The sequence below is a fragment of the Phaenicophaeus curvirostris genome, chromosome 4 (genome assembly GCF_032191515.1).
Source record: "Phaenicophaeus curvirostris isolate KB17595 chromosome 4, BPBGC_Pcur_1.0, whole genome shotgun sequence".
In the NCBI taxonomy this organism is placed as follows: domain Eukaryota; kingdom Metazoa; phylum Chordata; class Aves; order Cuculiformes; family Cuculidae; genus Phaenicophaeus; species Phaenicophaeus curvirostris.
In genome coordinates this window covers 53,904,891-53,931,784 of record NC_091395.1, presented here as the reverse complement: position 1 = coordinate 53,931,784, position 26,894 = coordinate 53,904,891, and the positions used below count along the sequence as shown (strand labels likewise).

The 26,894-nt window shown below is 38.0% G+C and overlaps 1 protein-coding gene across 1 annotated transcript in view; it reads left to right on the top strand.

Annotated features, from left to right (window-relative positions):
- UBE2K (ubiquitin conjugating enzyme E2 K) overlaps positions 1–26,894 on the top strand; it is a 41,631-nt gene that overhangs the window by 5,765 nt on the left and 8,972 nt on the right. Inside the window, exons 2-4 of the mRNA XM_069856153.1 lie at positions 12,607–12,700; positions 16,655–16,713; positions 19,192–19,274. Of these exons, the coding sequence (XP_069712254.1) occupies positions 12,607–12,700; positions 16,655–16,713; positions 19,192–19,274 (236 nt within the window). The remainder of the gene's footprint in view (positions 1–12,606; positions 12,701–16,654; positions 16,714–19,191; positions 19,275–26,894) is intronic.

Here is a 26,894-nt window from a genome sequence, read left to right as displayed (position 1 = left end):
TTGTAATGCAGAATGGATCTGTAAGCATTTACCTTCAAAGGAGTTTGTAAGTCACTTAAATAATTGGCTCAAAGTAGAATGCATTTACTAGGATGTTTTAAGGAAACTACTTATTATTCTTACTTCTCAGATGATCTTTTCATATTATTAGTTTACTTGTAGTTTTACACCTCTTTATCTGAACCACGTAGGCAATATCTGTAGTTCATTCCTGTGTTCAATTAATGGCATTTTGTAGTGTTAATGTGTATTCCAGTTAAGTCTAAACTTCTAGTGAATGGTCTACTCTAATAGTTGACAGAATCCTAAAGATCCTGGGAGTAAATATAGAGCAGAAAACCGCTTGGTCTGTGTTGGAGTCAGGCTCTTTTGGTTTTCTTTGGTAATTTCTTAAATACTTGAGGAAAGAGCAGTTGCTGGTTACAGGACTGTGTTAGTCAGGTTTTAGACCACAGCTGCCAGGTGGTACCTTCTGACCACAGCTCTTCATGGACCTAAGAGACAGTAGGAATTAGCCAGTCCTCTAACTTCCCAGTCTCCCATTCGTTCTGCTGTGCTTGCTTCTAGGAGTTTGGCTTTAATAGGAAAGAAGTGTGCGAGTCCTAAGGTTAGTTCAGTTTACTCAATATGAAATGTAAATGAAGTTGACATTTTATCATAGTCCAGTCCTGAGTTGTTCGTTTAATGGTCATTCAAGTTGCATTAAACTAGTGCAAGTACTTAGTGTTGTTCTTAAATTATTCATGTGTTAAATGGTTTCTAGCTTGTTTCATAATCCTAGTAAGGATCGTTGTCATTACTGTACTTCATCACTTTTACACTAATAATTGCTGCTGGTATTAAATGGAGAAAATGCTTTTGGTTAAACTTTGTCATTAATATGTAGACTATTTTTTTGTCTCTGACAAACTAGGTAAACAATTTAGATAAGGAAAATAAGCAATTTAGTTATTTGAAGTCAAAGAGTGTGAGTTTGGAGAAAGAGTATTCTATAAGGCACTCCAGGGACGTCGTCCACTTTTGCAGTCATGACTTATCTAGCATTTTCCCTTCAGACTGTATCAATGTTAATACTTGTAATATTTGAATTAGGAGCACTTGAATATGCTTGCCATGAGTATTTTGTAAAATGGTATCTGCATATTGAATAAAGTACCTCTGTGAGCAGCAGCAAAAAAACCCAAACAAACGCTTGTATGAGGACCAGGTCTGTGTTACATTAGTGTTTTGTAATAAAATAGTATTAAGGCCATGGACTGCTCCTCTCTGGTCTTCAAAGTGTCCACACAGGAGAGCCATATTATGAATACCCTTCAGTGCTTATGCTTTATTGTACGCTATAAAGCTCTCAGTCATACAATGATACAATGCAACTCTAACTCTAGTTTGCCTGTGCTTATATGGAAGAGAGCTGAGCTCATCCTTTTTATCATTCTTCTGTTAGAGTGTTAATAGGGGCTGTCCTGTCTGCCTTTGTCTGTTGTCATGAGACGTGTTCATTATAGCATTATCTCTATTCATTACTAGTCAGTAAGATCAACATTTCATAGGGAAAGGAATGACTAATGATTGTATAAATCTAGATGCTTCAGAAAATCTAGGTTTGAGGTGGCATGCCTTCAGATTCTAAAATACATTCGTGCAGAGTTTTGTTAAGGAGGAAGAAAACGCAAACCCCACAAGTGCATTACTCCATGCTTTACTTAAATAGGTAGTTTGGTTCAAGCTAAATATAAGTTGCTTTTTATGGTTACCTGATAGTGAACTGTAAGAAAGTATTTTAAATTTTTTCCTATATTAGATTGTATTCAAGTACAGGAGGCTATTGTTAAATAAGGTAGCATATACGAATGGAAATGATGATAACCATGTTGTATTTGATACCTCTCTGGAAACTCTTAGAGCCTTCATGGTGCTTAGGTAACTCCTTCCACTTTGGAATAAGGGAGGCTGGTGCAGAATAACAGTCCTGAGCTATTTCTACTTGTCTTCAGACTCTGGGACTGTGAGTAAATTTGCATGCTTGATTCAAAATGAGCTGAATCCGGACATTCCTTTGCATGTAGAATTACTAGCGACCTAAGTAGGGTAGACGTACAGAATTGACTGTAGAATTTGCCTCAGATGGGTTTGTGCATTTATAGAATGACTAATTCAAAATACTGTTCAAACTGATTATTAAAGCACACCTTACTGGGTTTTTCAGTTCTTTTGCATCAAAGAAAGAACTGTACATAAAAATATAAGGAGAATGTGTCTTGCGTTTCTGCAAAATTGTTTGTTCATCTAGGTTTTCCCAAACTGGATTAACCAAAACAGGAATCCCTTGCGCTGAGCCCATTCTGATGTTTAGTATCTCAGTGACACTCGCATTGGCATCAGGCAACTCCTGCCCCTGACTAGTGCTCCTAGGCACTGCCAGTATTTGGCATAGTTAAACACAAGCATAGCCTGTGTCTGTGTTGGGACCCTTACACTCCCCTACTGGTCTAAGTGTGCTGTTACGTACACAGCTTTCATAGCGTAGCTTTAGAATTTTACCACGCTATCCCTTAGTGAGACAATCAATGACTGTACAACTGTGCTTAGGCCTTAGGCCAACATAGCTGTGTTGGTTGTACCTCTGCCTGCCCGTGACTGGTGCAGTGATTTTGTCAGAAAGTTTAGACAGATGCTAGAGCTGAAGTTTTGAAGTTCTTTTAAGTTGTCCTAAGGCAGTGCCAAGGAACAGTGCCGTATTCCTCCTGTGGCCTGGTCTTCTCTTCCCAGTATTCTTACTTGCAGTGTTTGTGGTAAATCAAATCAGGGAGTTGAGTTAAAATGAAATAATTTTATTCTTAAGATACTTTTAATACAGGTATTTTCTGGGTGGTTGTGTGAACATTTGCACAAAATCCTGCCCCCTTCTTTACATTAGCTCTGCTAGGACCAAGAGGAAAGTGGGACCTTGGCAGCTGGTAGACTGCATTAAGTTGTTGTGGAAGTAGTCTCCTCTGGCTTTTTTTGGTGGAGTGAAGTTTTAACAACTGAACACCAGCAAGGATAGGTTTTCAGCTGCCTTAAAAAAAAAAAGTTTTACTAAGCCTCAGTGATGCTCCAGGTCTCTCTTTTGCAAAATGTTGATATTTTTAATATTTGATATGGTTTGTGTTCTGACAGGGAAAAAAGATCCCTTTCAGTGTTGTTCTTCTATATAAATGTGATAATACAGAATTTTAAGTCTCTTGTTATGACATTTTATTAAAGAATCTTACCAGGATGCATTTAATAAGTAGAACCGTGATAAATATGAAAATCAAGTCTGTTACCATTATTACAGAATTCACACAGTATTCATAGCTGTAGCTCCTTAGATATATTGAAGTAGAAGTAATATATCAATTGGTAAATGAAGAAAATTAGTATGCAAAAATGATCTCAGTTTTATTAAAATAGATGTAACTAGAAAATACATGTGAATACAGTCAGATTAAATAGAATGTGAAATGTGGAAGAACTTCAAGACTGAAATTATTAGTAGGGTCAAAGAACACAGGACTGTTTTAAAAAAATGCCTTTTTTTAATTGACCTTTTGTTATCTAGGAGAACTGCTCCTTAATCTACTTGAGACAGGCTCGTTTCCTCTCTTCTCCTTGCCCTGCCCCAAACATTTGATTGTTTCACAGATGACTGTGTCTCTGTGCTTTGAAGGTCACCAAGAGCTCTCTGAGAATACACATGTGATCTGCTGATCTCAACTGATAGTGCAGTGCATATACTTCATAACCAAGACTGTGGTAATTATGTGACGTTTCTCATTCTCTTCTTAATAATAACAAGGTTGATTTTTTTTTTTTTTAAGGCTCTGGAGATGCACTCATTTCTGGCTTTTAAGCTGGAGTGGATCTGAAGAAATACATCCAAAGTGTTGAACTATTCCCTCTTGCTGTGGTAGCTCTTTGACTGGAAAAAAAATTCCAGCAATTTTACAGACTCAGTATTTGCAGGATAATGTCTTGTCCTTTGCTTTGCTTTCCAGCAGAATGTATATCCTGCCTTTTGCTGTTTTCCCCTTTCTTGCGAAAGAGTGAGCTGAGCGGATACAATGTGCTTGTCCTGAGCTGGTCTGGCATAGCAAAGGATTAAGAAAGTAATGTGTCTGTTTGAAAAGAAATAAGGCTAGGGAGATAAGAGAGGTTGGTAGTTGACACCTTAGGCAGCAGCCTAAAAGGTAAGCTTTTGTTAGGATCCTCCCTTTCTGGCATGCCCCGGAAGTGGAGAGAGCAGAGTCATTTGGGCTAGGTTGAGAGAGTTATGGTATGATAGCAAAAGAGTATAAGAAAAAGATTGTGGCAATTACAGAATCACAGAATCTCTAGGTTGGAAAAGACCCCCAAGATCATCAGGTCCAACCATTCCTATCAGTCACTAAACTGTGCCCCTCAGCACCTCATTCACCTGTCTTTTAAGTACCACCAGGGATGGGGACTCAACCACCTCCCTGGGCAGCCTATTCCCGTGTCTGATGACCCTTTCTGTGAAAAATTTCTGTCTAATGTCCGGCCTGAACCTCCCCTGGCGGAGCTTGAGGCCATTCCCTCTTGTCCGGTCCCCTGTCACTTGGGAGAAGAGGCCAGCATCCTCCTCTCTACAGCCTCCTTTCCGGTAGTTGTAGAGAGCAATAAGGTCTCCCCTCAGCCTCCTCTTTTTAAGGCTAAACAACCCCAGCTTCCTCAGCTGCTCTTCGTAAGACTTGTTCTCCAGCCCCTTCACCAGCTTCATTGCTCTTCTCTGGACTCGCTCCAGAGCCTCAACATCCTTCTTGGGGTGAGGGGCCCAGAACTGAACACAGTATTCAAGGAGCAGTCTCACCAGTGCTGAGAACAGAGGGAGAATAACCTCCATGAACCTGCTGGTCACACCATTTCTGATACAAGCCAAGATGCCATTGGCCTTCTTGGCCACCTGGGCCACTGATGGCTCATGTTCAGTTGTTGTCAACCAACACCCCCAGGTTCCTCTCCTCCGGGCAGCTTTCTAGACAGACTTCTCCTAGTCTGTAGCACTGCATAGGGTTGTTGTGCCCCAAGTGTAGGACCCGGCACTTGGCCTTGTTAAACCTCATCCCATTGGACTCAGCCCAGGGGTCCAGCCTGTTCAGATCCCTTTGCAGAGCCTCCCAACCCTCCAGGAGATGGACACTTCCACCCAGCTTAGTGTTGTCCACAAACTTGCTAAGGGTACACTCAATGCCTTCATCCAGGTCATTGATAAAGACATTGAACAGGGCTGGACCCAGCCCTGAGCCCTGGGGAACCCTACTTGTCACTGGCCTCCAGCTGGAGTTAACTCCATTTGCCACCACTCTGGGCCTGGCCATCCAACCAGTTTTCCACCCAGGAGAGCATGTGCCTGTCCAGGCCAGAGACTGACAGTTTCTGAAGCAGAATGCTGTGAGAAACTGTGTCAAAGGCTTTATTGAAAGAAGACTGCATCCAAGAAGACTGCATCCACAGCCTTTCCCTCATCCAGCAGCCGAGTCACTTTGTCATAGAAGGCGATCAGGTTAGTTTGGCAAGACCTGCCTTTTGTGAGCCCGTGTTGACTGGGCCTGATCACCCGGTTCTCTTGCATGTGCTTTATGATAGCACTCAAGATCACCTGTTCCGTGAATTTCCCTGGCACTGAGGTCAGACTGACAGGCCTGTAGTTTCCTGGGTCCTCCCTGCGACCCTTCTTGTAGATGGGCACAACATCAGCCAGCCTCCAGTCCAGTGGGACCTCCCCAGTCAGCCAGGACAGCTGGAAGATGATGGAAAGGGGTTTGGCCAGCACATCCGCCAGCTCCCTCAATACTCTTGGGTGGATCCCATCCAGCCCCATAGGCTTGTGGGTGTCTAGCTGGGCAAGCAAGTCTCTAACCACCCCCTCTTGTATCATGGGAGCCTCGTTCTGCTCCTCTAACTCCTAAGTGTGTTCATTCCTTAGTGTTGGAATGGAGCTAAAATAACAGTAAACCAAAATTGCTTTGAATATTTATCTATGGATTCACAAGGAGTTGGTATATAGGGAAAGAAAGAAGTTGGTTTTGTTTTTTATGCTATTAATTTAAAGAATTGTTTAGTGGAGTAAACTGTTACTGAAAGGTTGGAGTTTTCTGTTCAACAGTTAATGTTGACTCAAGTACTTATGGCCTTTTGCAAAAACAATGTTATATGGGTTTCATTGTAACAACTGATCAGATGATCTTTTACTATAACTCTCTGGAGTTATGGTCATGCTAGATCTTGGTGTAGAGTAGGACTGTTGTGGTAGAATATAAAATGGGGAGGAGGGCAAGAACAGTTTTATGAGGCGCTGGTGACTTTATAGTGCCATAGGTTAATTTTGCTAGTATGGCTTCAGAATAGGGAGGAGTATTTCTTAATTTGGCTTATTAAATATTAATCCTTATAGTGTTAGTGTAAAATGTTTGGATGTTCAAAAGTAACTAATTTACATTTGTAAATCATAGCTATACTAAGTAGCTAAATTTTGATTAGATTTTACTTAGGTTAAAAAGTGTTTATTGTCAGTTTACCTCATAGAGGAATGAAACTATTTCAAAATTCTGTCTGAGAGAAAGATAAAGTAAATTTTTGTTCCTGCAATTGGGAAATAATTAGTGATAGAAAACATTCTGTTTTAAATGCAAACTAGGGAACTTTGTCCTTGGTTGAGTAATTTCTGGAGGAATTTTTCAAATTCATTCCTTAATCTTTGCTGATATCATGGCAGTACACATCCTTTAACATTTCTGTCACACGTTAAGGAATAGTTTTAAGAAGCAAGTTGTTAGTCTTGAAGCACTACATGTTTACAGATTTTTAATACTTAGCTGATTGTATTGCAGCTAGACTTGTTTATCTATACACATAATTTATCATTTATGTGTGTCTTCTTGGATTATGGTTTCTCTTTTGTTGCTGTTTGGTTGTTTCTTTGTTTTGTTTTTTTTTCCTATAATACAAGTGTTTCCAGGGTTTTCTCTGAGTTATTTTCTGTAAAATCAAAGGAAATTAACAGAAAATACTAGTACTTTATCTGGCATGAAGTATGTTCCCCTAAAGATGGAGGAAAATCATATACAGGACATATAAAATCACAGACTGCAGATAGCGGTTTATTATGTGGAATAGTGCGGGTTTGGTTTGTGGTTTTTTTATGCATAGTTATTCAGAAGTAACCATTGGGTTTTGATTTCCAAATCTAATTCTGTTTAAAGTAGGGCGTGGGTTTTTTTGTTGGAGGTGTGTGTTGGTTTTTGGTTTTATAAATTCTTATTTACCATCTCAGCACTTATACCCAAAGATATTTGATACGAATTTTGCACATGGTATCTGAATATATAAGGTGAGAGAGAAACGCTTAAAACATACAAGTAATAATGCAATTTGACACTATGTTATTCTTTTAAAGAAAATGTTGAGTTGAAGCTATTAATACTGCTAATCGATGTAACCTTTTTGTTGACCACAGCAGTTTTAAATGTAGCATGTATGCTCATGGATGTACAGTGGAGAATTCATCCTGTTAATGTTTCTGTATTATGCAATGACCAAAGGTCTGATGTTAAGATGTCATGTGGGGAGTACACAGAGCTGGTGCATTCCAAGTTTTTGTTGTATGCTATCATCAGCTTGTGTTGAATTTATAATGTGTTTGTAGCCCTGACTGACATGGAAATGTGGGGAATTTTGCAGGGGTCATGTGTGTTTTGGGTTGTTTGGGTTTTTTTCCCCCTCTTCTGTTTGAGAGGCTTCAGCATGGATGTCAAAACCTGTTGATCGGGTAATTAAGGGAAAACAAACAAACTAACTACATCTTATTCCTGCGTTTTTGGTTAAACCAACCAGCATCTGGCCATACATTGCTATCTCCAATAATAGGCATTTTTATGGTCCTTACTTGAAGTTAACTTTTTTATGAGAGTTTAATTGTCAAAATAGTTGTACAATTTGTAAAGCATAAAAATGCCAATGCATTTGTAATTGCTACTTAAAAGACAAAAAACGGGTAATGTCATCTACCTTCAGTTTTTAGGAATTAGACTGATCTCCAGATGGAACTTGGAATATGTAGTTTTTCTACATTTATTTTTTTGTAAATGCTAAAAGAGTAATAATATTTTGTTTGTGGAAAGGAGATGTTTAGGAGAACAGTGCAATTTTTTATCATCTTGTCTTAATGTGCTCCTGTGATGTTGATACGTTACTTTTGTCTTGGCTGTCTTTTTGCTTTTTATCCTCTGAAGCAAAAACATTGGTTTGTTTAAGAGTGGAGGTTCTGGACTAGTGAAGAAGATAATGGGCCATGAATAACAAATAAAGAAAAGATTTTCTTGAAGGCAGACTGGAGGAGAGAGGAGATGGCATGGAAGGCTCAGGAGAAAAGGGTAGATTAACTGCAGAAAGAAGAAAGTCCCTTCTAATGAGGAACTCCTTGTTAAGGGCTGTAAACCATGGTGAATGAAAAGAACAAAATAGCTTGTTGTCTGCTGAGAGCAATACTGCAAGGTCCAAAGCTGCTCTCTAAGAGGATTTTAGTAGAAGTGGAGAATATATGTGCATTAAATCTTCACGGTGCCAGAAGTTATTCTCCAAAGTTTCTGCTGGAGGGGATTGTGTTCTATACAAGGAAGATATTCAGATATAAAACTATACAGTGTAATTCTGGAATTTTTTTAAAGACAATTCAAAATATTGGTGATCAGTAGCTACACTGATAAATGTGATCGAATGTCCAGTCTTTGAGAGGCTCACAGAATGACTCTTCATGAAGGATTGACTGCTTTGGCTTTCTTCTTAAAGATAAGGCTTTGGTAATGGATGAAAGTGCCTTATGTGAATGTTCCTCAGCTTTTCTGACTCCTGCTTTTAGTTTTATCTCCACACTTGCATTTAATCTCCACAATGCAGAATAAAGTTGGATAAGCATGACTGCATCAATGCATAAAAAGTCCTAGCAGTTGGGATGGTCTGAAGGGTGACAAGTCTTTCAACTAGAGCCATATTGGGAAGCAGGGATTGTATTTAAAAAAAAAAAAAAAAAGCTTTGCGTAATCTGACTAGAATATGAAGGAAAATTATGAGGGAATGATGTCATGCACTGCATAATGCTAACACATTTCTCTTAGGTTTTCTGTCAGTCTTGAGCATAACTTTCAGATGTGATGGTGGGAAGTTCTGCTGGTGTAGCGTTGGACTTGTAGATAGCTAGAAAAGGATTTTGGTGTCAATGGCACGCTTTCATGTTGGTGAGAAATGCTAGTGGGAATTGTACTCTTGCAGAATTTAACTACTTTGAGATTATGGAAACAAATGCTGCTAGTGATGGCGTGGCTCAGGTATTTCAGGAATTACTAGCCCAGTGGTATAGTCCCCAAATTGTTACTGAATCAACAGGAGGTGATGCTATTTTACACTTGGTATGGAAGCATAATGAGGTCTTTGTAGGATTGTTTCTTGAAAGTCACCTTGTGTTCTGAGATCATAAGTTGATTTGTAACTTCTGTGTTAAGGTCACTGGTGTCTTAGCCACGCTTTTGATTAACTCTGCTGTTGGTAACATTTTAAAGACATTTCAGATGATTATGGTGGAGACCAGGAATTTATTCTGTTAGAGCTGCTGAAATGAAGTAATTTCATCCTGTGTGATCCTCCTTAAGGGGAAATACTGTAGTAAAGTACTCCAGATTTAATTGGATGAATAACCACTTCAGTACAGCTAAATATTAGTTATTACTCTAGGAAGGAAAAAGCAAGAATTGGCAAGGTCAATCTGAGTTGTATCTTGAAAAGTCTGTCAGAATAGTGTGAAAAGTGTTCTTTGGCTATGTAAATAAAGAACGCATTTGTTGTATGAAGGATGTGGTAGGATGGATATAGCTACAGCTTAGTAGTAAAAGCAGTCATTGAAATGGAATGTGAATGTGAACATCCAGGATGCTGCAACAGTGTGTGGGATGCTGAAGAAAAGTAAAATGCTAAGTGAAAAATAGGCAGGTTGCAGTGTGGGTTAACCATAGACTGTCATTGGATTTCATCCCTTTTGCCATTGCTTTAGTCCTCAAGATGGAAAGTTATGAGTTAACTTGTGAAGCGCAGGAACTCCTGTTGTCAGCTTGGAGCTTATTAATTGACAGAGGGAGAGCAGGAGAACCTGAAGAGATCTTAGAATGATTGCATTACCCAAGCAGGTAGTCAGCTGACTGTTAACTGTTGTGATTATTTAAACCCAGCTGCTGCTTTGTGTATTAAGAACTAATGTGCAGGGGTGTTTCCTCTGGGAGCAGTGTAGTCACTGAAGAGGACAGGAACTTCCAGAGGAAGCCTGACTTGGGACTCTCGCTAGACCTGAGCCTCGTGTCATACTGCAGTGGAAGCAGGCAAATTTGATCTTGGGATATGCTTGTTGTGATGTATTTTCAGTCAGTGCAACAGTGTGTCCATGGCAGTGATTCTGAAACTTCATCTGAATTCATTTATGCTGGGCTAATTAGGTGATCATGGGATGTAGAGTGGAGAAGTTTTAAAAAAATCAGTATGGCAAGATTAGAATTTCAGCTTGTTTAGAGCAAAATTAGGGCTGAAAATGGGAAATTGGTATAAATACCATATAGATAATATATGTAGGGGGAATAAATACTAGAAATACAAAGAAATTTGTTGAAGCTGGGAAACAGTGTCACAGGTGGGTGTGAATAGATTATAACTTTACCTGAATTGTAGTTTAGAAAGCTTTTAACAGTTATGAAGTTGTGGAATGAGCTGCCAGTTGGAATAGTGAGAGCAAGAAACTTAAAAGGGGGGTTGGAAAGCTTGCACCAGGAATATGTTGCCTGTGATTGAGTTTGGATTCAGAGGGAGAGTTTCTTACAGTGCCTGGCTGTTGTGGGGGACTGTCTCACTGGGGCAGTCTGTCTTACTGCTGCTCAGTATCATGGAAATAAAGCTTTGAAAGAGAATTGTTTTGGATGTTCTCTGGTCAGGCTACATACATAATTTCATAAGTTCTGTTAACTTCCTTTCTCTGGTGTCATAGCTAAGGTCATGAAAGACAACACAAGTTCTGATCCTGTGCATAAAACACAAAGCTATTTTGTAGATATAAATTAGTAAAAAAGAACCATTACTAAAATTATTTTTGGAGGTGCATGCTTAATTTGTATCATGGTTGAATCATTGTTCTTTGAAGTGCAGTGCTTGGCCTCAATTATACAGTTGTAGGTGCTGCTTCATTTGTGTGTGTAAGGCTTTTTTACCTAAGGTTTAAAGACAAATACGTGTAACTAGATGCAGAAAAGCTTCCAAATCACCATTGGATTAGTTTATTGAAAATTTTTAATTATCATGTTTTACATGACAATGAGCTTTGGTTTTTCTCTATATTTGCAAGCATCTCTGGTCAGAAGAGCACCCTGTCTGCTGTGGAGGGAAAGAGTCTCTATTTCTGTCCTGTAAATGTTCTAGAGTTATCTCAGCTGTTCAGTGAATTCTGCATCCTTAATGTTTAGATCCTGCATTGTTAGATCCAGATCTGTTTTAACTCTTCTCTTGTAGCTGCCTGCAACCAGGTTTACTCTGAGGGAGAGCTGTGCAGGGCTTCTTGGCTTAGAAGTAGTTGCAACAGTTTAAAAGGATTTGGGATAAGAGTTTAAAAAAAAAAAAACCCCAAAATTACATAGGATTCAGGAAATCTGTGTTGCAGTTAGTGAACATGATACATGGAAGCAGCAGAATGGACAAACCTGTAATCACTAACCTCTAAAAACTTTGTGGTGTATCTTTCTGAAAGTAGTTTCTGCTTTGCATTCCCAAAAAATAGTCACTGGCTGGAGGACTCGTATGAATTTCACTAATACTGCTCTCTGGACTTGGAAAGCAGATTCAATGGAAGGAGTAGCTCTGGCTAAACACTTCTGTGAATCAGTGTCTGGAAAACATATGTTTTTTTCAGTATTGAAATACAATGTTTTTATTTTGTAGGCAAGTTGACATAGGGTGTGAAAATGTTGGGGAGGTGACAATGAAATTCAAGTGTATAAATAAATTGTACCTTATGCCTAAATATTAAAGATAAACATGATCTTACACAAGACTACAGTATTCTGTTTAGATCATTGTATTCTTTAAAAATAGTAAGTGCTCCATTAGGGGAAGTATTTCTGTATTTCAGTGAAACTGACAGTTTATTATTAAACTCCTCTAAACGAGGAAAATAGTGAATATGTAGACCAGTCGTTTTAGTTTTGTAGTTCAAGATATGTAGAATTAATAGCTGATTTGAAAGATCACTGTCTTTTTAAAATGTAATCAACTTAAAAATATAACTATATTGCTGGGTGGCTCTGCTTATTATAGTGGTAGTATAAATAATATTGAGATTTCTAATGCTTCACAAATAGTCTATTTTTAATGAAGTAAAATTCCTACTGGAAGAGAGCTATTCACTACTTTACTGTATTTTTTATCTTATATATATATTTTAAGAACTACTACTCTGAAAATTAAAAATACCATATTATATGGGAAATCTGTATGTCAAATGCTTACTTATAATTCTTTGTTTCTCTGTTTATTTTTAAGACGAGCAAAAATCAAATTAAAGTAGATCTTGTAGATGAGAATTTTACAGAATTAAGAGGAGAAATAGCAGGACCTCCGGACACACCGTATGAAGGCAAGTAATGTTTTTGTGTATACAATTATTGTACACCTCAAGTCATGTGTCTTGAGATGCTTTTGTTTGTAGAGTGAATTTACAGCATAAAAATATAGAGCTGTGTGTTTTAAAACAGTCTGCTTAAAAAACAAAAACAAAAACAAACCTAAAAAACCTTTCAGCCTGAAGTATTTCGGTTCAACTTGTGTTGCCTGAATACAGACCTTTTCTACAGTAGGACAGACTATCCCATACCAAGGTTAGTTCATGGGTAAAAACTATGCAGTGTAATTGGTATAATGCTGACTTCCAGTTCTTTGTTTACAGTCTTAACAGTTAAAGCTTCTTAGGTGTGACCCATAAAGAAAGGGAGCTTCAGAAGGTGATGTAACTGAACATGTATTTCTGTGATCTGATTTGGTGGTCATTGAAAATCGGGTTGCATTTTTCTGTCTCAAGGAGAGGTGTCAGTGCAAGTTAAAGGTTGTTATTTTTGGGGAAAATGAATTCTCATTAAGTGGGAAGAATATCTGAAAATTGTTTTATAGGTATACACACACTCAAAAGCGCTAGTGGTTGCTGGTGAAAATCTGTTTGTTCCATCATCATGAAGGAGGACATCTCCTGGAATTGTTTCTCCAGACTAGCAGCTGCTGGTGCAGCAACATTGGACTTCAGAGCAGGGAGTCTCCTCAGTGCCCACCCTACCTTGCTGGGACCCAGGCTAGATAAAAAGGACAAGGAAACACCCTACCAGAGGTTGACATTGGAGAATACTGGGCAGGGGTAGAAGATATCAGAAGCTGAGGAGAAAGGAAATGAGACTGAGAAGGGGGAGAGAGTGCTCTATGCTCCCCTCCAAAACTTGAGTCCCAGAGATCCTCTCTGCTACCTAGCAAATAATGGTAGTACCCCTTCCCCAACCCCGACACCTCCTTCCTTTCTGCCATGTCTCTGTTCTCATCAGCTGCTAGTGTTTAGTTGACAGAATATCACGTCTGGAAAGAAGACATTTTCTTCTGGTTACAGTGTGCGCCCTCAATTTAAAAGGAGAATTATGCTGTGGATCTAAAATACATTGTCATGCTGCTGACTTATTTGGAATTGAATAATTCTTATTAGTGTAACAGTTCTTTTGCAAAGATAGCTGGTCTTTGAAAATGAGGTTTTACATATGGATATTAAGATGTTGCAAAATTAAGTAACTGAATGCTAGGAAACATCTGAACGCTGGTGGTGGTGGGTGTTATTTGGGGGGATTTTGGTGTTTGTGATTCTTCATTTTTCTGTTCAAACAGAATTCATCCACCTGCGGAGAATGAATTCTGAACTTGGATGGCTTGTCATTTTTTTCCCTCTAGGCCAGCATTACCTGAGCTTATAAAATGAACCTTTTTTGGAGAATGTGTTCAGAATTATTTGAAGTAAAAGGTGTATTCATATGTCACAAAAGTTAAGAAAACTATATAGCAGTTCATGAAAAGGGTAAAAAGATATAAACGCCTGTATGCAAAGCTGGATTCTGTGTGATGCTGCACCAGAATTTCAAAAGCTGAGCACTGTGTTTTTTCACATATTTAGCATATGCAGTTAATGAAATTCAGCAATATGGGTTTGGTGTAAAATTTGTTGATGTGAAATGTATGCTTGCATACTTACATACATATGAGTATGTTAAGTGATGAGGATATAGTAAATATCCCTTTTGGGGGTTAAAACTATTACGTATTCTGATTATGGCAGGGATTTAATGAAAAAATTATGTGATTGTGTGCTTGCTTTAATCTGAAAGGCACCAAGGAACAAAATCAAAGTTGCCAGTAGCCCTATTTCAGGTGTTTCCTGACACTCGAGTGTCAGGCTGAACGATTTTGGAATGTTAATATTTCTGTAACATGGTTTTATGCATCTATTCCCTTATGTAATTATGAAGGGCTTGCCAGTGTGTGTCATTTACGTTCTATGACTAATGCAGTAATGCATGCTGCATAATTACTGACTGATCTCCTGTCATCTATAGTCTGAACAATGACACAGCAAGAAGTGCTTTATGAAGAAAAGCTAATTAATGCAGTAGTTCAGGTCAGACAATTCCATGGTACAGGAGGGAATTCTAGGACCATTGTGAAGTGAAAGAACAGTAATATTTATTGTTGACCACAGCTGGTAAGGTATCTGAAAACAAACTGCTGCTGTAAAGTCTTTTATAGGTGGTGTAGGGAAACTGCTTTACAGCCTTTATTTTCCTGTCAGTGGTGTTAACTCATATTGATTAATTATCAGAGACACAACTCCAGTTGAAACACTGTTGAAACAGTAAGACACAAGTTGACAGTAAGACACACAGTAAGACACTGTTGAAACAGTAAGACACAACTTCAGTTGAAACACGTTTACGTCTCACATTAAAACACGTATGTCTGGTGAGGGGACCTTTGAAAGTCTAGATTAATGGCTGCTGGGTTTACTTGGTTCAAGTGCAGTGCAACAGATAAGGTGGTTTTTTTTGTTTTGCTTTGTAATGATAAGCAGAAGAAATAGTAAAGCCTCAGGATAGGTTTTATGTTACCTTATAAAATGGTGTGACAGTAAAATCTTACTGGGACTGATGAATTTTTGCAACCCAGGAACAGTGTAATTGTTCAATTTCTTAAGAAGAATCTCTTGCTAAATTATGTTTCAATTTTGACAAAAAGAAAAGCAAACTTAAACTTAAGGTCTGTTGTTGATGTATGTATCTTCAGAAATATTTTGCCTGTACTGTATTGTAAGCAGACAAGTCATCAACTTAGACATTAACTATCATAATTTTGTATTTATTGGCCTATTCTTTTGTACTTTTCTGTTAAATCTCCTTGAGTTACTGTAGTATTAAGTGAGAAGAGAGTGTAAATTCTAAACTGACACTAACCAGTTTCAGGTGTAGTGCATTAGACTGAATTACATTTTAGAAATGAGAGATGTTAGCAGCTACTAACATGCATTTTGGCACAGGTAGAAAGGTGCCATAGACTATAACTGTTCAGAGTATTCCTTCGAGGGTTTTTTCCCTGCATGTGAATCTTACTGTATATATTGAGACTACTTGCAAGCTAGTTTTATATAGACTCATTTGCAACAGAGTAAATTGCTGGTTAAATCCCAAAGGAAATAGATTGCAGAAACTTGAAGTTTAAATCAAGGAAATTTATAAATTTTAACAAAGTATATTGAGAGAGGGAAAAAGTTTCCTTCCTGAAGAACAACAGTAGGATTGGGAAAAAATGGCAAGCGAGGGGGAATTTTTTCAGTTTCTGTAAAAACCAAATGTCTATATTGGTGTATAGATTTGGTTATACTCTATTTGTCATCAAGCTGCTGCCTGGCAAATGATCTTCAGTAGGCAGGCAGTGATAGTTTGAGATTGCTCCAGAAGACATAACTATTGTTTGATTCTGTCTGCCCCAAGTGTGGGAGCTTTTCTGAAATGACTTAGTTGAAAGTTTTTGAGTTCCAGGAAGTTTAAAATGGAATACAGTTAATTTCAGTTGGGATTTGAAGAAAATTTATTGTCATGAGGTATCAGAAAAGAGTCAAAGTAATGTAATATCCCACATTCAGTTTGAATGTTCCTGTGGCCTGTTGCTTCATTTGTCTGGGGGATAGGAGGTTCATATTTTGCTGTATTTAAATGAAATAGAGCATGGAAATTACACTGTTGGAAATGAGAAACTGTAGGAGAATGTACGCATTAAATATATCCAAGAATACAGGTTCTGATTTGCGTAAGCAAATATGACTATCAGCTTGACTTTATATGAATTTCTTTATGTAACATATAAAGTTTAGAAATGTATTCTCGCTAATATTTTTGAGTAAACTTGAATTACTTGAAAACATGTCCATTTAGAAACGTAAGCTTTATTGTCATAAAAGCGAAGCTTGAGTAATGTTCTTTTGGCTTTATTTCTAATTTGTTCTTGTCTTTTGCAGGTGGAAGATATCAATTAGAGATAAAAATTCCAGAAACATATCCATTTAATCCTCCTAAGGTACTGTAAACACTTTTTTTGATAAAATAATTTGGCTAAGAATTTGGGTTTGAGTATTCGTATTTATTTGCTTGCATGTGTAGTGCCTTTGTAGTACTCATCTTCCTTTTTTTTCTGCTTGTCATCTTTAGGCAGAAATAATGCAGTGTGTACTGTATCCAATCAGAAATACACTTGACTTATTCCTTAAAGTGTGAACAGGCTGATTCGGGGGAGGTGGGAGGAGGTTGTGCCTTATGAGTGATCCTCATGTAGTAATTTCTTATTGGCAAGATAACTACAATTTTCAGATAACTGTACTCTCTACATCAAGTAAAACTATCTTCCTTCTCCCTTGGTATCATTGAAGAAGTGCTGTAATAGATAGTTACTGATTCTTTTAATTTCTTGGGCTCCATAAGTTACGTTTAATAGAGTCTTGAGTCTAACTTAGCAAGTTTCTAGTAATAATTATTTAAGTCTACGTTTGTGTGCCTTTAGAACCGATAGAGAAATACAGTACTGCAACACTATTGGAAGAATGCATAAAACATGCACTCATGCGTGAGAGACGAGAAATGGCTGTGGTGAAGTCACTTGTACGTTTTTCACAACTCATTGCCTTTTCGACTTTACTGTGTCTTTCTAACACTTTAAACTCGTGATTCTAATTCCCTCCTAAATGGATCAGTCTGAATAGTGTTCTGCCTAGGCAAATGCAGCTGCGACTGTCTATTCCTGTCCTCTAATTTAGTCCCTTCTTCAATGATATCTGGTGAAACAGCAGACTACTGAGTTGTCTAACTCAGGTTCTTGATTGGCTTTCTGTTTGTCTGAAAGATGTCTTTGAACTAAAAACATGATCCTGAGAATTTTCACCCTGGTATGTAACACAGGGGAAGGAACTGGGGAAGAGGAGGTTGGGAGAGTGCTTGTAGCTCCTTGGCTCTTGGCCTTTGTATGGCTTCTTTGAGGCTGGAGTGAAAGACGCAAAGTTGTAATGAAATGTCTGTGGGTTCTTTTGTCCGCATATGTTCTGCCAGGAGGTAAAATAAGGACAGATGAAACAGGTTGTAGACACTGAAAGATGGGTCTATGGACCATAGTTTAATTGCTGCTTTAGGGCTTGGTGGTTTCCATTTCCAAAGTACCTAGACAGCTGTTACAGGCTCAGTCCACGGTAGCATAGTACAGCTTCTTCTGGAGTCTGTAGTCTTGAATTGAAAGCCTTTTTGCATGTGTCTGTCCCTGCCTTTCATCTGAAAGATTTCTTTATCTTGTTCAATATGTGCTTTGACAGCTATTGTTAGCAGTCATTTACTGTGATAAATCACCTAGTATTTACATGGCTTTTTACATTTTGGAAGTGATTTATAGAGTTGAGCTAGTTAATAAGTGGCTCAGCTGACTTGATCTCTTACTTTCTGTCCTGGAAAGTGGAACTGTTATGGTCTTGCCTATTTATATACCATGTTTGCACTGATTTTTATTATAGGCCTGTATGTGCATTTTTTGCTGTACTGCCTGACAAATAACGTGTCCTCTGCACCAATTTGCCTGCAGATCAGTGACAAAAGTTGAAAGAGTTATAGTATAAAAGGCAGTGTAAAATGTTTGTCATGAGTTTGGGGTGAGGAGGTAGAGATGAGAAACGAGAGGTCAAAGTCATGAGAAGGCAGTGTAACCTGAAATAAGGGAGTTCAAGAAAATTTCTACAGGCTTGTATGTATTCCTTTCAGAGAACAGCTTTTGGTTTGGAGATTTTTAGAAGAAAACCCTTTTAATTTTCTCAATGTCTTCAAATCAAAACTGCACTGATTTTATCCATGCTTTATTTTAGCGTAAAAATATGGACATGATCAATGAGTGAATGCTGGGACTATATCCATTCAACTGCAAAGAAATGTAATCTAGTTAGGTTGTGGTTTGTTGAAGAGCTTTCTGCATATGGGTAATAAGACTGGATGGTTGTACAAGTATTAGCATCCATTAAGGAAGATTATATGATACTTCTGTAGCTGCCAAAAATTTAGCTGTACAGTGGGATCCAGTACCCATGTTAAGAGATCAGGGTCTTGTTTCACTGTATTAAAAGTGACTGTCTAGCATTTCTCATGTTGGAAAATTTAAGTCTGCATTTGACCATTTACTTGCATCAAAACATTCGTACTGCTGGGGAATATTTTTGACTGGCCTTGTGTGATGCAGGGATGCATACACCTGACAGTGGGTGGGAAAGCAGTTAAGGTTGGATTTGGTGTCCTCAAACAGGCAGTAGTCTGTCTTTGAGTCAAGTAAGGCTCTGTCTAATAAATGGCCTTGCAAACTTGAAGCCTTCTGAAATAAGAGGTATCACATGCCTTAGTAGTGTTTTAGCTTGATGTTTCCTTAATTAGTATTTTTTCATAATATGATATTTGAAACAGTGCATTTGAAATGTTTACTTAATGTACTGCATTTAATAACCATTTTTGGTTTTAAAATTGTCTTGTTTTCTAGGTGCGGTTTATAACCAAAATATGGCATCCTAATATTAGCTCAGTCACTGGGGCCATTTGTTTGGATATTCTGAAAGATCAATGGTAAGATTCTATATGGATTTAAATGTGCAAAATCAAATATATTACCACTGTCCTGGACAGGAAGCAAGGGCTCATGTTGCTTTTCACTTTGCATTTGTAATTTGAGATGTCCTTAAAGCTTACAATATTTCAGTACTATATTTTCAGTTGAAAAGGTGCAAATGAAATGATTGCGTGGTAATTTTGGGAAGTGCTAATTAGGTAGATACTAGGGTTAGGCCATACGTTTCATTCTGGTGATGTTCCAGGTGTCTTTGTAGGAGGTTCTTTTTTAGTTAGTTCTTTTCCATTAATGACTGCTACTATATTGCCTCCTGAATTTTGTCCTTTCAGCCTCCTGAGGTGTAAGCATTAAAAACCCAAGTGCCTATCTTTGTTCTGATTCTTCTCCTTTCAAATAAAAATTAGTTCTGATAGAGCTAAAATAATGTATGAAATGAGTCTGGGCGTATAAAAGGTTAACAGGTCAGCGATAGGAAACGGAAAAGAATGACCATATTGATTCTGTTACCACTGATAATGTTTATGATTTGCACCTCTTGTAAACTATTTACCTTTTAGTTACATGGTCAGTTGCTGACTTTTGAGTACTTAATGATACTGAAAAAGTTTTAATAGCCAGTATCTGTGGAGTGGACCTGTAAGTGTCCATACTGTAATAACTGACCTTGTTCATTTGTTTTTCCGAGTGATACATTTTATGTAGTTTGATTATCGTATGCACCAATTGTATGACAGGTGTGATATTTAACTTGAGTGGAATTCATATTTGTTATTTTCCTCCATATGTGCCCCAAAATAATAGGACTGTAGTACCCTAGCAGGTAATATCAATATCTAATCCATACAAACTTCAAATGCTTGTAAATTCAACTTCATCAAGACTCCTCCTGGCTAAGCAGACATCAGTTAAGTTTGAAAGAGAAACTCTAGAGCAGAAAGCCTGAATGTTGTGGTCTTTCAACTGATGCATCCAATGTATTCTCTTTGTACAGAGTGACAAGATCATGCAAGTCATGTGGCACAGAATACTGTAAATTATTAAAATGAAATCATAATAATCACAAGCTATTGTCTGTCATTTCTGGAACTGTATATTTTTTTGTTACAGTCTCAAAGCACTTGATGTTTATTGAGGCAATAGAATGTTTCAACATATACCTGCCATGGTACATGATATCACCTTTCTGTCAGTGAAGCCAGTGCAGTTTTATACCTGCACCTAGTTATTCGTAGCACCCTACAGGTACACTAGTGATTAATGACTCTAAGTGTGCCAGTACAGTTTCCTGAGATCATATTCTAAACCGGACCAATGAATGGGCATGAGGTTGGCCAGTTGGTTTGTGTGTTGGGATATTTTTTGTATATTTGGTTGTTTGGTTTTGGGTTATTTGTGGTTTTTGGCAAAACCAATTTTTGAGGGTATTTTTAACTAATGCACATAAACCTGCTCTCTCCCAGCTAGGCTTATTTCACTCAGGTCAAAATTTAAGTAGTAAGGATGTGGGAAGGCAAAACTTCTTTATTCCTGGCAGCAAAGATGCTTAATGTGAAACAGCATCTCAGTGTCACTAATACTCTCTTGGGAGGAATTTCTGTAAAATTTTTTAAGCTCTGGGTTTGTTTTGTTTCTTCAATCTTTTGGTACTCCTTTATGCACTGACTAGTTGTTTTACTCACAGTATGAAGGTGTGTGACTTTTAACAAGTGCCTTCAAGGCTGATCTTTCTGTACTGGATCCCCTAAAGATCCTGTTTCTCAAAAATTATGCTTATCTAGTATTTTCCCCTAGAAACTTTGAGTAAAGACAGTCCCTATTTATTACAGTCTTAATTAATTTAACAGCCTTTAAAAATATTTTCTTGTTATCTTCATATTACCATAATTTATTTCCCTAATTTGCGTTTTCTGTGGAGAAGGATGGCTGATCTTGCTGCTGTAGCAACAGACTGGGATTCAGGAGACCACATTTTGGATTCCAGCCCTAGAACAGCTCTTCTGTTGTCTTTCAGCATTACTACACATTGTTACTTGAAACAGTCTCACAAAATTGAGTCTTATTCCAAAACTGCTGCTCTAGGAGTGAAGCAGTTAATAACTTTAAGATGAAAGTTTCTGCCCTTTTCAGTGGCCATTCAAGCTGAAAAAGTATGAAATGCTGAGAGGCAACAACCCCCCTTTTTTTTGTTTGATTTTTTTCTAACAAAACCGTTGCGGTTTGGAAAGGAAGAACAGGAGAGGAGATTTGACTTGTGTTCTTGTAATCTTTGAAAGTTAGGCCTTGCATGGGTAACTTAACCTGTGTTTTAATTCTGCCTGATGAAGAAAAAAAATGTTAATATATTCCTTCATCAAGGAGTATTGGAAAAAGAACATACCTTCTCTGTTTTTAAACCGACTGGCACAGGGACAACCAATATTATGCCGCTTATGTACTATTAAACTCTTCCTTCGAAACACTGTCTTCATTTGAAAGCACTAAGGAAAGAATTTCACAGCACTTTTGGGGGGTGGAGTGGAGGCTTCATATGTGCTATCATCTCTTTCAAAAGATTCTTAATCTAGTGATCTCTTTATTTTCTAGTGATGCTTTTTGGAAGTTTTGTTTGGTTTTGAATCATAGAATGGTAAATAAAAATCACTTCAATTTTTAAATGCTTGTCAAAGCCTCTGGTCCTTTGGAGAAAAGGAACTTGTGGCTACCGCCATCCTTTTCTGTTGGTGTGAATTTAGTATTGTGGTAGATGAGACTTTTTGTCTGAGTAGCTTCCTAAAACTTCCTTAGCTGTATGAGTGGCTAATATTGTTTAAATATGTTGTTTATTGTTCTTCAGTATAGGCTGTTTTAAGTATTTAAGGAATGTGTACAGGACCATGTTTAAATTTTCTGTGTGTGTTGGTTGAACAGGGGTTTGGATAAAATGATAGCTTCATTAGAAACCAAACAAATGCAAGCCACACCCTCCACCTTGGTATTTTAATATTTCATGGATTTCACCGGCTATTCTAAGTTAAATGGGACAAACGCAATTGTGAAACGTTCTAATGTCTGTGTTCTAGAAAATATATTTAGTTCCACAGTCTCTCTTGTCAAATCTTTCAGTAATAAGCTCTGTTTCTGAAGTGCCACTTCACTGACTTGTAATGCTCTTGGCTGAATAATGCTGCTCTTGTTGCTGTGTTTAAATGTAAGTCTCAAATTCCAGCTCTTGTCTGAGGTCAGTGGGAGTCAAAGGACAGAATTTGGGCCTATGGAATTTATTAGGGTTTGTTAAAGAATTAATAAACCCATAAAATACTCGTGTGTATGGTGAGTACAAATACAGAAATTTTAATGTTTTTGAATAGTTTACAAAAAGTTTCTTCCCTGCTCACCCATCTCATGAGAATGATTTCCTGTTCTAATGAGCATACTTGGGTTATTCTCCATGTTGGCAGGAGGTTTTAATCAGTTCCCAAAGTAACGTCTTTATTTTTTAATGAGTTTAATGAAATTCTTTCTCTGCAGCATATGTTTGATGCTGAAAGTCTTTGCAGCTGCGGATTTTCGTCATGTTTAGATTTGTAAATACCTGTTATTGTTAGTTTGTTTGCAAAACAGCTACTGTTAGCTGGTAGAATTAAAATAGGGATATGATTTTGTAGAAGGAATACTATTTATGCTGATCTGGTATGACTTTTGTTATGTGGTTTCACTTACTGTAGCTGAAATTTCTATTCAAGGCTAGTGTTCTGTCTCAAAATTTTATTCATAAATACAAAATACATCTAATTCTGTTCATTGAAACCTGAGAACTAAATTATTTGAGCGCTGTTCTGCATAAATCCCTTGAGCAGTGATTATCAAGCTAATGTGTTGTGGCTGTGTTTACGGCTACAAAAAACTCCTGGCTGTTGTAGTTTTGACAGTCAAAATAAAAATGAGTAATAAGAATATTTTTTCCATAGTGGCTGTACTGGAGGGCTAGCACTTCAGTTTTGGTTGAGATACAGAAATCACCATGATTAGAGAGAATGCAGTTTTAATAGATACATAAGCAACAGCCAGCATGTAGTAATCATCATCTTCAGCTTGTAAAGCTGCTGGGTTTTGCTCAATGTTTGAGGGGTACTAAGCCTCTTTAAAGCTTTGAGAAAACTGCAGAGAATATTAACATTGTTTGAGGGAACCCTTCAGCAAACAGGTTGTCTTTCCCTCTGTCCACTGTGTCAAAGCTGTTCTGTTCTCTTTTTCTTCTTTCCCTAATGGGTGGCCAGTCTTGTACTTCTCCTGCAAATAGTGACTATACAATGAGCTAACACTAAAGGCCTTATTCATTTCCTCCTTCTAGATTCCATAAGCCCTTGGTACAAGTTCCCAGAGCTTTTTTTCTTGGATTAGCAAGCATAATTATTTCACAAATAAAGTAAAAATTGCAGATTATTTTAAAAATGTAAAAAGAAAATTGTTCTCAGCAGCCATGTTGGGTTGACAGAGTGGAGCAGCAATCTGCTGGCTGCAGCTGTTCCTGTTGTTCTGCTGGGTTACCTCTCAGAGTAACTAGATTGTTTCCAGAGAGGAACGTACAAAACGTAAGTAAAAACTTCCTAAATGGAAAATTACTTAGTTTCTTAAAGTGAAGAAGAAAAAGACAATCTGGTAGTGTTTCATAATCCTCTTAGAACTCTTTCGGCTCATGCAGAGGTAAGAGATTTCTTACCACACGCATGCTGTGCACAGCTGGCTTGCTGAGCTTTACAGTATTCACACAAATTAGAGTTGCCCTTTTTTTTTAATGGAAGTGCCCCAAGACCTGAAAAAAGGGCAAATGAATAAAATATATATCAGCTTTCTTTATTCTGCGTATTTCCCTTCCTGTTTTATAAATGCAGTGCCAATAGAAGGCCTGTTTTTTGGTTAGGATGTCTGGAGTTGAGGCTTTTAGTTTGAGGTTCTCACAGGGACAGTGCTTCCCTGCAGTGGGCTCTCTGCAACTTACTAATAGATATTAATGCCCATTTCTCCTTTTTTTTTAGTTGCCTAACTTGCAAGCCTGCACAGTGGCTAAGTGGCATTTTGGGATGGGGTGAGAGTCAAAGGTTATTGTAAACTTCAGGAGGAAACGGGAGCCAGTAGTGTCATGCACAATGCAAATGGGATGCTATAAGCTGCCTGCTTTTTCCTTATCATTGGTCAGGTATCTGTTGGAGTAGTGCACCCACTTTGAGTGTTGTATTGTAAAAAGATGGGAATCATAGGAAAAATCCAGGGTTAAGTGACAAGAATGGTGGTCTAAGCAAATAAGACCTACCATGACTGACTGGAAAGCCGTTTTAGCATGCAGAATATCGGACATGGTGAAGCATTGCAATATGTTTTCCAAGAAACTTGTGTGGCTTCAGTCAAGAACAGATTACACAGAGTTGATACAAACCCTTACACAGAGTGGTAGAAACCCTTGCTTTTGGCAGGGAGGAGTGAAAAAAACCTAAAACCCAAGCATTCAACTAACTTGAGTTACCAAAGGAAATTGCTTGAATTTTGAGATGTTGTGCATAAATCCACAGTTAGAAATGTTCTTCAAATATAAGAAGAGTTGGGGTTTTTTTCCCCAAGATTCTGTTCTGGAAAAAAAAAAACCTTGAGGAGCATTGGAAAATGCAGAAGACATGTATCTCTCCACTTTAAATTTGTTTTAAGCAAAATTCAGCTTCTCTTTCACCACATCCTTCTCTAGCTTGAAGGTGTGTGTGTGTGTTAGTGTTTTTAGTTTTGTGCCACCATCAGCTCAGATTTTCTTCCAGAGCTGATGATGAGAATTGGTTTTGCTCTTGGCTGATGAAGAACGGCTCCTGCCTTAGTAGTGTAACTGTAGTTCCGGGCAGTCATCTCCATTCGCTTTGTTCTCCCCAAAGAAGGTAATGGGAAGGAAAAGCAGCCTTTTAATGTACTTGTGAAGAGAATCTATTTTTAGCTATATCCCTCCAGTTTCTTCTGAGAATCTTAATTTATGTCTGAAAAATGAAGACTAAGCTACATAGAAAATAAGACTTTCTTGCTTTCTTTTATCGGGAAGGCTAATTGGTGTCCTAAAGATAGAAGATGTTACATCGGTATACAACAGTTACACAAAATTAGTCAGATTTTCTTTACCATTAATCACAAACTTTAATTTCCTTTTTTAATATGAATGGCAGCTGAAGCTGTAACAGGTTTTCTTTTATGATTTAAGGATATGTCTTTAATGTTTATGTCCAATTAAGACTTTGTCGTCTTATGCATGAGATGAGAAAGCCATTTTGAGATGTGAGACCTAAAAATAAGTTGTAAACAACATTCTTAAACATGTTTACATGTGTAGCTCTCTTGTCTATAGTTATTGTTTTAGAGTTTGAGATCTCTGAGCATATATCCCCCTATATGGATGAGGTATTAATTTTTATTACTCATTTTGAAATTGCAGTGTCAGAGCAGAAGTTAAAGTCCCAGTGTGCTTTACATAAAATATCTACAAACAGGTGAACAGGGACTAAAAGAGTGTAGCAGTCTTGAAAGCCAGAGATAGCTGGAGCCAGCACAGAGCTTTGGTTCTATGTGTCCATAGCACCTTTGGTTCTTAGCAGTGCCCTTTGTTCCCCAAGGTAGTTCCTGGAATTCATTGCGTAAAAATAAAAAAGGTTAAATCCATTCAAGCGTGGTAAGGCCTGAACGGCTTAGTGTTCTGTGACACCTGGATGCCGCAATAGTATATGTGTTGCATTAGTCATTTAGTACTAGTAGATGCCGCTCTGAATTACATCATCAATGCATACATAATAAATAGTTTAATTTCATAGAATCATAGAATGCCAGCTTGGAAGGGAACTCAAGAATAATCTGATCCAATCTTTTTTGGTGATTTATAGTTTAAATGAGATGGCCCGGCACCCTGTCGTGATGAACCTTAGAAATGTCCAGTGTAGAGGAATCCACCACTTCCCTGGGCAGATTATTCCAATGTTGCAACTGTTCTTGTGGTTAAAAATTTTCTTCTGGAACCCAGTCAGAATCTCCTCAGGAGCAACTTACACCCATTACTACTTGTCTTTTCCACATGACTCCTTGTAAAAATGGAGTCTTCATCCTCTTGGTAGACACCCTATATGTACTGGCACATGGTAATAAGGTATCCCCTAAGACTTCTTCTCTCAAGGCTGAACGAACCCAGTTCTTTTAGCCCTACTTGGTATGGTAGGTTTCCTAAATCACTGATCATCTTAGTGGCCCTTCTATAGACCCTCTCCAGCCTGTCTGCATGTTCTTTGTATAGCTGGGACCAAAACCGGATGCAGTACTCCAGGTGCAGCCTGACAAGCACTGAATAGAGTGGGATCATGGCTTCTTTATATCTGCTGGTGATGCCCTTCAAGATGCAGCCCAGCATCCTGTTGGCCTTCTTTGCTGCTGCAGAACACTGTTTACTCATGTTGAGTCTGTTGTGCAAGACCCCTAGGTCCTTCTTCACAAAGCTGCTCGCTGCTCTCCAGCCAGGTGGAACCCAATCTGAGCTGCGTGCCAGGGTTATGTGTTCCCAGGTGCAAGACCTTATACTTATCTCCATTGAACTTCACAAGTTCCCTGCTAGCCCACTCTTGCAG